The sequence below is a fragment of the Enoplosus armatus genome, chromosome 6, assembly GCF_043641665.1.
Source record: "Enoplosus armatus isolate fEnoArm2 chromosome 6, fEnoArm2.hap1, whole genome shotgun sequence".
NCBI classification, from domain to species: domain Eukaryota; kingdom Metazoa; phylum Chordata; class Actinopteri; order Centrarchiformes; family Enoplosidae; genus Enoplosus; species Enoplosus armatus.
This window is the reverse complement of record NC_092185.1, coordinates 7,291,377-7,303,095: the sequence shown is the minus strand read 5'-3', so window position 1 is coordinate 7,303,095 and position 11,719 is coordinate 7,291,377. Positions and strand designations below refer to the sequence as shown.

General features: G+C 39.8%; 1 protein-coding gene across 1 annotated transcript; it reads right to left on the bottom strand.

The window, feature by feature from the left end:
• Nucleotides 1-9,708, bottom strand: LOC139286685 (guanine nucleotide-binding protein G(i) subunit alpha-1). The gene is made up of 9 exons (XM_070907575.1): nucleotides 9,253-9,708; nucleotides 5,773-5,815; nucleotides 4,859-5,000; nucleotides 3,834-3,991; nucleotides 3,566-3,694; nucleotides 2,928-3,057; nucleotides 2,657-2,810; nucleotides 1,227-1,419; nucleotides 1-1,122 (listed from the first exon to the last, which is right to left on the bottom strand). The coding sequence occupies exons 1-8, from the start codon at nucleotides 9,368-9,370 to the stop codon at nucleotides 1,229-1,231; spliced, it is 1,065 nt and encodes a 354-aa protein (XP_070763676.1). The 5' UTR covers nucleotides 9,371-9,708; the 3' UTR covers nucleotides 1-1,122; nucleotides 1,227-1,228.
• Between the last annotated feature and the right edge of the window lie 2,011 nt (nucleotides 9,709-11,719).

The window sequence follows — 11,719 nt, the reverse complement described above, 5'->3', positions numbered from 1 at the left end:
GACAAGACAAAAAAAAGTGTTTATTGCATAAGTTGCCATGGTTTTACCATTGCAGCTCTTTTATTAGCAAAATCATGGAGATTAGTCCACTAATGTGCCCATCCAATGAAAACAGAGGGTTGGGGGTCTAGGGGGGATATGTAACTTGAAACCATCACAGATCATGATCAACAACAGTGCACTTGCACTCAGCCACCTGTCTGTCTGTCTATGCACTGAACACAGATCTAAATATGGTCCTACTGTCTGCTACAAGGCCGCCATTGGCATCCTCGTTTCAAAGCTTCTCTTGACGTTACGAATCAATCAGGAATGTTACAGTTTGTAGCGGCGCATCAACAACGTGCACTCATTAATTAGAGAGAGTAGCTTCTTTTTTTTGGTCGCTTAGAAAAATAAAACTTTGAAAGAGGATGACAAGTAGAGGAATAAAGTCCCTTTGTTTTATATTGTGCACACATTCACACAATCACTCACACTGGCTTTTGGCCTCAATCAAAACAAAACTCCCACTCGCAGTACACATGCAAAACCACGCATCCGAAAAGGTTTACACACAGCTCTCACAGTATGTCAGAGTGAATTGGTCTACAGAGTGACTTGGTCTTGCTTGGTTTGTCCAAGGAGGCAAAAAAAAATAATGATGCAACAATGAAATAATCAGAAAGAAATAGATAATATGGACTCGGGGAGGCTTGTGAAGAGTTCAATGGTAACATCTACATAAACCTCTAACATCTAACTCAACAAAAAGAAAACACGGCAACTAAGGCATGCAAGGCACAAGCACCTACAAACAAAAGACAACAAGTGTTCATTCATGGACAAAAAAAAAAAAAAAAAAAAAAAGTCAAGGCCCCCCTCTTTATATAAAAATTTAAAATAATGATAATAAAAAGGTAAAACAAGCACATTTTCAAAACTGTGAAAAATCCCCGGCCATAGACAGTTGTACAAATACTTTACACAAAATGTTTTTTCTACACACCGTCTTTAAAACTTTTAGAGATGAACATAAGTTAATAGGAGGTTAAAAGTGACATTCTCAGCAGGGTCCACGAAGTTCCCTCCAGTCAGAGTCCCCTTGAATAAAGTCACTTGGTAAGCGGGCCACCTGGCTGCCTGAACAGAAAGAAGAAGACAACACCATGATTAGAGGACAAAATGTGACAGAGCACACATCACTCTCCACACGTCCAGCTCGTCCTTGAAGCAGCATGCGTCACCTTTAGAAAAGGCCGCAGTCCTTCAGGTTGTTCTTGATGATGACGTCGGTGACGGCATCGAACACAAACTGCACGTTCTTGGTGTCGGTGGCACAAGTGAAGTGGGTGTAGATCTCCTTGGTGTCCTTTCTCTTGTTCAGGTCCTCAAACTGGCACTGAATGTAAGCTGCGGCCTCCTCGTAGGTGTTGGAGCCTGACGGAGGGAGGGGTGGGGGGGTAGTACAACAGTGTGAGAGTTTAATCACATGTAATTTAAATTCATTGTAAAATTACTTAAATAAAACACTAAGTACTGACTGCTATAAACCTTTATGTCTGATACGATACCAATTATTCAGTTAACCAGTTATTTGATAAGAAATTGTGTTATATATATGTATACACTCACTAGCAACATCTGTACAATCTAATGCAATCCCATACAGCTCCGTCATAAATTCTACTTTCACAAAGCTTGATTGATGATTCTGTTTTAGGTTTATTACTGAGGTCAAAGTCAGCGGTGATGCTGTACTGGACTGCATTATATTGAAAGGTGTTTCTAATATTTTGGCCGATATTTTGCAAAGCTTCGGAAAAGTTGAATTCTCAGCAGAGCTGCTTTGTATTACATTAGATTGAACAGGTGTACCCAATCAAGTGGCCAGTGAGTGTAATAGTGTGTGTGTGTGTGTTGGCTGTATTTCCTCTGTTTCATCTGACAATGGTGAGGTTTGTTACTGGGGAAGAACTGAAGGGAAAGGTTGGACGTGTTTAGCTTTTTGATGTATTTAAACTTACAGTGAATGAATCACATGGAGAGTCTGATGATTGTGGGCTCTATGGATTATAGCTTTCCAAGGAAGCATTGTTCCTGACAGTTTATACGACGATCAATAATTGTTGGTGAACCTGACAAGGACTCATTGTTATAAACATAAAGCATCCCACAGAGAAGGGAGGAGAATAAAGAAATATCTTTGTCATCTGTAGAGACCGTCACGCCTTTGAGAGGCAAAAAGGGGCCGACAGACTGAATGAGTAAAAAATGGATAAATGTGAGCTTCAGAGTCTAAAAAACAAACAAAAAATGGCAGTTTTAAAACCCCTATGTGTAGATTTTCATGTGTTTATAGCATCATTAAAATCACTATGATGGCATGTTTGTAGATAAATGATTTTAGACTACATGCATGTTGAACATGACCTGAAAAACACAACTTATGATTTAAATTCCTAAAACCTTTAAGACTGTATGACTGAAGTCATTTTTAAGATTTAAGGACCTGCAAACAGCCTTACTAATGAGCTCAATGCAGACACATAAAAACTCCAGATATACTCAGCTGGACTTCATAGTTTTACACAACACTAACACACAAAGTACAGTATTTGCATATACAACACACCTGGTTTGCATACAAGTGTTTCTGTATGTGTCTCTCTCTCACCTGCATATTCTGGGTAGCAGATTGTGAGAGGGCTCTTTTTGATCTTTTCCTCAAACAGGTCTTTCTTGTTGAGGAAGAGGATGATGGAGGTGTCTGTGAACCACTTGTTGTTGCAGATGGAGTCGAACAGCTTCATGCTCTCGTGCATTCGATTCTGAATGAGAGGAGAGACACATTTAATGGTAACCAACCAGAGAAGCTGCATAAGCTGAATAAAAATAAAATAAAATAAGATGACATCAGGGTTACGTGAAGGTCAGAAAGGTCTTACCATCTCCTCATCCTCGGCCAGCACCAGGTCATAGTCACTCAGAGCCACACAGAAGATGATGGCGGTGACTCCCTCAAAACAATGGATCCACTTCTTCCTCTCTGACCTCTGTCCGCCTACGTCAAACATCCTGCAGAGAGATCACAGATACACACAAATGTTGACTCTTCATCCTGTCAGTCATTGATAAGAATTCCATATTTCCCAGTAGCCATGGTGTGGGAGGATCGGATCTGTGCCACTTCTACTGTTGCTTTACTGAAGTGTAGACCACTTCATGACAATATGGTAACTCTTCATTTGATCAAGATGTGGGAACATTTGGTGTCAGTAAGTGATTTGTTTTTAGTAATAGTACCATTTTATTTTGTTTTGCCCTAACCAATCAGTAGTGAGCGACGTCTCCGTCCTGCCAACGTCAATTTCAGTCCACATGGAAGCAACATTTTTCACACTGATAAAGTTGATTTAAGTTATTTTTTCTACATGGACTTTGGGGTTATATAGTTTGAGTCACTCAACGAATCTGAGATGTGGGCGGCAATTCGAAACGCCTGGAATCAGACTAGAAGAGAACACCACTAGTCCTCATGTAAATACAGTTAAGTGACTGGACAAACTGTGGCGGTTGTACTCACTTGAAGTGCAGGTCCTTGAAAGTGAAGTGGGTTTCCACAATACCAGTAGTTTTGACTCTGGTCCTCAGCACATCCTGTTGGGTGGGCACATAAGCACCGTGGGATATCCTGTCCAGGTCATTCAGGTAGCTTTGGAAAGAGAAAAGTCAACAAGAGACAGACAGAGACAAAGATGGACACCAAGTTTAAGACTGTTGAGAATGAGAGTTATTCTGCCAAGTACAGTCCCACACTACTTCCTGTACATGTCTTAGTGCAGCCGACTCACTATGCTGCAGAGTCGTTGAGCTGGTACTCTCGGGAGCGGCTAAAGCAGGCCTGAACTCCTCCGTCTTTCCACAGCCGCTGGATGACCCCGGCTAGTTCGCCTGTCATGAAGCCCTCTTCTGCTGAACCCGCCAGGACGAACAGCTGCCGCGCATCATCCTAATGAGACAAATTAAAGTCACAATCCACGATTTTTTTAAAATATAAATATAAGTCAGTTTTGCCTGGAAAGTCTGTTTATTTTCCAGCTGTACAGTTGACTACAAAATGTTGAAACTTTACAGTGCATTCAATGTCAAAAGTAACATTTATTTAGAAGCATTGTCTTGTAAATTTGTTGTAAAATAACATTAGATTTGGTCTAATAATGTATTAAACCTAATTGACTGAATTTGGACAAAATAAGGGGCAGTAATTTTCCATAAAATCACAGTAAGAGCTTTCTGACAAACATGCCTTTTTGGAAACTACATAAGTGATTATGTAAGTTAAAACTGACAAATTAGCGTCACTGTTCCAGTCCTTTTAGCCATGACACTTTGCATAAAATTAGATTTCAAAAGCTACACAGTCTCTTAAGCAGGTCAGTGGCCAAAAATTGATATCTGAAAGGAAAGCTTTGGGTGTGAATTCGGTCACGATGACACAGCCAGGCCAGTCACGCTGAGGCAATGACTAAGCCTCTTGTTATGCCAGGAAAAAAAACGGATTTACAAAATGAAACAGGAGTCTGTTTGGAAAAAAAGAAGAAATAAAATACACAGCAGCCTATTTATTTGCATCATGTGATAATAATATACTACACATATACACATATTCTACGTTAATGAAGCCTTTTGAATGTGATATCAAAGCCCTACCAGCTCTATCTGACCTGCTGCAGAGGAAGGAGTGAGAAGAAAAATTGCCCTGTGGGGAAAGGTGACATATGACCAAGTAGCTGCTGCCCTTATAGCACTGAGCTATATATTTGCACAGAAATACAACCTGTCCCAAGAAATGCCAGCTTTGTTTTCCTTCACTCACCGCTCTAGCTGTATCAGCAAAGTCAATCTTGAGGCGTCCCATAGCTCTGATGATGGCGATGATGGACTGGATGGTGTTGCTGTAGACCACGGCCTTGTACTGCTTACACTCCTCCTCTGAGTAGCCCGCTTCATGGATGATCCTGGCACACAAAGAGGGGACATTAGCACTTGTCTCCAAGCAGCTTTATCGTGGATTTGTTCATTAAATAGATTATTATGAGGCCTGGCAGTTATTGGGCGAGAATGGCAGATTGTGTATTAAGACAAACCACAAAGGTAAGAGACTAAATTTACTCTGAAAATGAGAAATGTTTTGAATCCACAAATTGAATACAATGAAACCATATATGTATGAATTATTAACCATTTTAAATGGCTTTTAATCATGTAAGAGACGCAGACTTTGGTTGTTTATAAGTTACTTGAAGTGTTTCTTTTTTTATAAATATAACTAATAAGATTAAAACATTCTAATCATTGAACTTTTATTGGTCTACTATGGAAGCTTTTGGTGACCTAATATGGCAATGCTACACCTTTAAAACATTGCAGAAAATGATTTGCAAAACTAGCCGGTGATGATGGGATATGATAATGATGATTAGGCGTCGCATATCTCAATTTACTGCTCACTATGGAGTAAAATACTGCGTGTCCATAATGTAGGGAACTGTGATGATATCACACACAGTGAGTGTGTTGTGTGTTTCATCTGTTGATATCATTAATAATCACAGCTGTGTCAGGTGATCTGGCGCAAATACAGTGCGTAATTTGCTCTCTTTGTATTCTGAGGTCAGTTAAAGGGACTAAAACACTGCTGTGTGCTGCCGATGATTCTCTGAACACTGTTGAAGTGTAACAGCAATGACTGGTGTGTTGTTAAAAGTGAGGTTGCCCATCCATACTTACTTCATTTGTTTAACAATTGTACTTTTCCCGGACTCTCCAGCACCTGAAACAGAGAGCAAACGGGACACAAAATTAAATTATAGTCCATACAGTTACATGATGCTAATTATTTTAAGAATAAATCACAGACAGAAGAAGGTTCACAATACGCCCCGATAGTCATCATAAGTTAATTGCAGACTAGTTCGTGATATAAACACAGCACATGCGTACAAACATGTCCAGACTTAAGAACTGTCCAAAATAGATATGCAAATCACAGTAAAATTATGCTTCCATTATTGTCAATGGTTTTATTGCTCTGTTTCCAACTCAATGATGGTCACTTCACCACTCATCCACATCTTTGTTAGCTTGGACAGCTCTTTAAATCTACATTGGTTGTATTTTCACAGAGGTTGCAATGATTCTGCGATTGTCTGCTGCCGCAACATTAAGAGTGAAAATTGTTTCCCTTTTAACCACAAAACTATATACTGTACTCCTAAGAATTAAAAACGGCAATCAACATTTTGAGTCACTGTGCTCAAAACACCAACAATCCCACATAACCTGCTAAATCAATGGGATATAATGGCAGCTTAAACACAAAAGACAAATCACTGTCACATGCATACATTTGTTAACTTTAACCTGCAACACATCAGAGGCTTCACTGTCACAGAGCGCAGCGAAGTTTAGCCGGTTCACAGTGCAATTGGATTAATCAACTGGATCCCTCTCGTCGATGAGATTATAAACAGCTTAAACATCCCTGGGTTAGATACTCCTGCTGCATCAGACTGGCTGACTGGACTCTGAGCTGTCTCTAATGTGGACCATTTGATTTGTGTGGGACCAATATACAACTCTATATGAGGCAGTATGACAGCCTTAAAAAGATAAAAGTTAATAAATATAAGAAAGATCAGAAACATATAATGGTGTAAATCTGTGATCCATTTGAATTAGCCAAAGAAGTGTTTTGTTCATAGTCTCTGTCGTACAGCTCTCTCACTCCCTGAGAGATACAAGCGTGTTTTCAGCTGAGCACACAACATTTTAATTACCCTACCTCTGCAGGGACTCTCAGCTCCCCGGTGAGCAGAACTGTTCACCAATTCATCGTCCCATATGATAAACAGCCACGCACCACAGACACAGAGCTAATATTACTGCAAACACTACACCACACTTAAATTTAATTTCAAAACAAACACTCTCACCTCACTGAGCTGCTGAAATTAATGGATGGCAATTATAGCAAAAAGTGGAAGAAGTAAAATGGTTCAGGTTTGTCACTGAGCTTGGATGTTTGATAGGGCAACACTGGCTGAACCAGGGAACACACGTTCCCCTCAGGCCACGAGACGCAGATATCTCCCTAGCGAACAATAAACACTGTGCCTGCGTCTCTTCTGTAGTACTTTTACTGGCACTGTACATGAAAATGCTGCTACACATAAACAAAGATCAATCTTTATGATTTGCATTTGTATTTGTGGAATGCACCATTAGTCTACATATGAGGCAGTCCTTCCACTCAAAACACTCGCCTCAAGAGCATGTCATTTACAGATTACTACATTAATGCAAACACCCCCGGTGGGAAGCCTGACAGAGTGGCAGACTGCAATAAGCATGTATGGTAAAGCTGCATATCTCTCCGTCTTGATCAGAAGCACACACAGCATAAAAGACATCCAATGTCACAAATGTGGAAGTGAAAGACATCCGTGTGTTCAAAGACATATGGTAATTTCTCCATCAGACAATAAATCCACAAACAAAACCCTGACATCTAATGCAGGTGCTTGTGGTAATCGTGACAGGAAAAAAAACACAAACATGAAAATTCAAATCAGGTCCATCTCAAATGACGCACATACATACAAGAACCGACTGCTGCAGCTGAGCAATGTATAGTATCTGTGATTTTGGAGAAGTCATATGTCTGAAAACAGACGACCTGAGCAGAGATTCATTTAAGAGATGCAGAAAAGTGTTGCATTTTCTACACAGCTTGTAGACTGCATGGCCCAGGCAGACATCTAGTTAGCATGCACTAGCTCTCTCTGTTGTGTGTACAGTTGCCACAGATGCTTACTGCGGTCAGCCGGGCTGCATAGGTTGCTATGCAACCTTGTGCCCGTCTTTTTCTGACCGAGACAGCCAGCAGTGGTCATCAGCTACCTGTAATAGGAAGAATTGAGAGAAGGTGTGGCCTTACAGATAAAACTGAGAGATGTAATACTGATATAGGGATGTGAATATGGATATCATCTGGAAGATCAATTATCGTTATATCATCCTATGACTTAAATGTTGTCTTTTAACAACCATTAAGGCTGCATTACAGTTCAGTGATACTATTTTCTGAACATATTTGCCTGTTCTAGCTGACTTAAATGGGAGTGCAAACCTCTGCCTACTTGGCCACAATATTCAAATGACCACATCAATGTTGTGCCCTCAGACACCCTACAAGCTAACCCCTTTTCGGATAAGAGTATGAAATCGCCATTAGACATACAAAAGATATCATCCCGTTATTAATTAAAAAAAAAGGTATAAATACAAATGATTGAATATAACTTTTTTCCAAGCCTTCCTTCCAGGTCAAGGAACATTGAGATTAGTTGAGCAGGACCGCTAACACTGCCTCTAAACCCACCACTACATTAAGTGATATACACGTAGACACAAACTTTTACGTCGTATGGACGGAGATTTATCTAAAATCTGTATAAAAAAAAAAAAACATAAGCTAGTTTCTTCCAGTTTGGCAGATTATGGAGAAGTGGAGAAGACTCTCGTTACAGCAGAGTCAACCGGCCTAAAGTACGTTGGTGTTTATTATATGTGATGAACGGCTGCGAAACAGGAAGATAGCTACTAGCTGCTACAGTCATTTAAATTGTAAAAATGGGGTAATCTGTAACACTAAGGACAACAGTATAGACATTTCGGACGGGCAGACCTGTTGAAAGATAACCTCGCAGGCAGTGCTTAAATTGAAGCTTTCTGTGAGCTAACTAATCCAAGACAGGGTTGGTGTGCTAACCTAGCTAAGCAGCTAATTGCTTAGCTAAATTAGCTTACTGGCTTAGCGCTGGGTAATAGCGGCTCGCTACTGTGGGAACAAAACTAATCACACTGCGAACTGATAACTACTTTGTTGACTGAGCTTATTTAATTTGCTGAAGTGAAAAAGAAAGATACTCCAGCGGCTAACTATAACTTTTTAGCTAACTGCACCACCGTGCACTTAATATAAAGCCCCGAAATGTCTAAAACTCTACCACTTGTTAGTTTCTTCAAAGTTAACCCCGTAAGGTTATTTGACGTTAACGCAGGAAAAATACAGCTTTAAATTTTTGCTACTATAGAAACATGTTTTAATATGTTACGATTGGTTATAAGTTTGCAGCAGACGGTGGGCAGTAGGGAGGTCCCTCTCCAGCAAATAGACCGAGCCCCGTCCATCCATCTTTCTCTCACCGAGCAGCAGCAGCTTGACCTCCCGGGCAGCCTTTTCGCCGTCGTCCCGCAGATTCCTGTCGATCATCTTGCTCCGCTCCTGCGCCGCCTTGTCGTCCGTGCTCAGAGTACATCCCATCTTCTTCTAACCTGACCACCGAATAAATTGAAAATTGCAGACTAAAACACAACTTTTGACTAGGAGTTAAACGACACGCAAAAGCTACCGAGCTAGCATCCAGTGAGGAGGAGGAGGAGGCAGTTTGTCTCTCCAACACTTGAGATTCAAACACGCCCTTGCCTCGCACTCAAGCTCCCGATTTCACGGCCAAGACCTCTCAAATAATAGTCAACCACAAAGCGCGGTTTCCACGATAGCTGGCTCTCCGGCTTGCGTTTCAACTACTCAAAGGAACCGAGCACAGCCAGTATCATTCACAGAAGGAAGGGAGTAGACAGCAGCATCTGCGTCGGAGTCTGAAATTGTTCGCTTCCTGTTCTTCTCACATACCTGTGAACTGCGCATGCGTGGTAGAGCAACAAGCTTCTTTCAAAATTTTAAGCTTCTTATTTCACGACTTGACTGCTGTGATTACTGCATAAAACCATTTACTCCAAGAAAAGAAAGGAATACATGAGAAGTTAGGTATGACAAAAATAAAAAGTACGTAAGGAAAGTCAAACATTTGAGATACTTTGTCAAAATTATGAAATAGTGACATTTTTGACATTGCATCACAGCATTTTGATTAAGTTACAATTTCACAATTTTAATTTCGAATCAGGTTTTTTTTAATAAGTCAAAATATACATATACACAGTATCTTAGCAAGTATTAAGTATCTCCTAACTTTTACTAACCATGTCATCATTTTCATTTTGATTTAATAAGTCAAAATATGGACTTATTATGTCATAATTTTGACAAAGAATAATTTAGTTACAGTTACATTGTTTTCCTGGCGTATTGTGAAACATTTCTGGTGTGCAGACAAACAAGTCAGGCAAATCATCCTGCAATTACGTTGTACCATTTTTGTTTTGTGTGAGTATGCAACACATTCATACACATGAGTGGGAGAGAGATCAGTATAATGCGTATCTCTTCCCTGCCGCCGGTGATGATTTACATTGCAAGCCTCTGTCATGAGCTGCCAAAGCTCAGTAACATATTTGCATGTGCAGCTCATGCTGACACGCACTTCTCAAACACAGACTCTTTTAGTGTTGAAAGGTTCAGCTATTTGAAAATCTGATGCCTTTAAACTGAATATGTAATTATATATTTGGATACAGGTGAAAGAGAGCTGACTTTGATTTCTCTCTTCACCTCTTCTCACAACATTTGTTTAAATTCTAAATCTACATTAATACTCAAGTTCAAGTTCAAAACGTTTATTTGTCATTGCAACTTTAAAAATATACAGTTGAAATCAAATATTGTTTATTCAAGACCGAGCTATAAAAACTAACAAAACACTAGACAAAACATAAAAGATAGAAACATAAATCTAAAGTGTATGAGTGAATCATACTACCTACAGATACTATACTCTTTACAAAACAAAAGTGGAGAAAATAGAAAAAAGTATAGCACATTCTGAAATTAAACAGTGCTTCACAATCAGCACAGAATTTACAGGTAACTCTGCACAGGAAAGAGGCAGCAATACAAAAGAAATGCCTCTGAATTAAGTCATGTATGTCCGAATGAACTGTTTGGAAGAGATTTAGCTGCTCTGATGATGAAGGCCTGCTGCCCTTTAGTGTTGAGCATCCCAATCAGGTAATGAAAGGACGCGCTGAAGCTCACAAACGAGGGTCACACCCTGTGGTTAAGCTTTCTCCGCGACCACATCCAGGAATTCAAATGACCGGCGGATGATTGTGTGATTCAGCCTCAAGAGCTCTGTGGCCAAAGCACCTGAAATACGTACAACAGAATATGAATACAACATCATTTTCAAAAAAGATGTGATCGTACATGAGAAGTTTAAACGCATAAAAAATGGATATGCCCAATGGCGCTTATTATAATGGCTGTACAATCATCTAAATTGACACATAGACACGTGTGGTGCAAATATGGAGCAATATGAAATCAAAATCAATTTTCTTGTCATGTTCTTTTGTAATGATCAGAGTTAGTTTGACCTCAAATGAACCAACCATTGAGAATATTATGGTTTTATGTATAAATGGGACAGGAAAGGGAGATGTGGTCAGAATTCATCTCCTTACTTTACATGTGATTTCCATCCCAGATGGTCTCTGCATCATGCAAACTAGCACAATTTTTCTCTCTAATCCTCTCTAAGTGAACATGGAAAGATTTTCCTGTGCATACACGACACATGAGCAGGAGAGGCCATCAGGTACAACAGTACAAAACCCCTATCATCAGCAAACGATGTTGAAAAACCAGCCAGTTTTTCAAAAGAAGGATGTGTTTGGGTTTTTTTTTTCTGAATGGAGAGGGATGTGTATT

Excerpts from the sequence above, each read along its gene's own strand:
- LOC139286685 (XM_070907575.1), bottom strand. The coding sequence starts at position 9,370 with ATGGGATGTACTCTGAGCACGGACGACAAGGCGGCGCAGGAGCGGAGC. Across the intron at positions 5,816-9,252 it reads GGTCAAGCTGCTGCTGCTCG|GTGCTGGAGAGTCCGGGAAA; the intron begins GTGAGAGAAAGA and ends TCTCTGTTTCAG. Across the intron at positions 3,992-4,858 it reads TTGCTGATACAGCTAGAGCG|GATGATGCGCGGCAGCTGTT; the intron begins GTGAGTGAAGGA and ends TTGTCTCATTAG.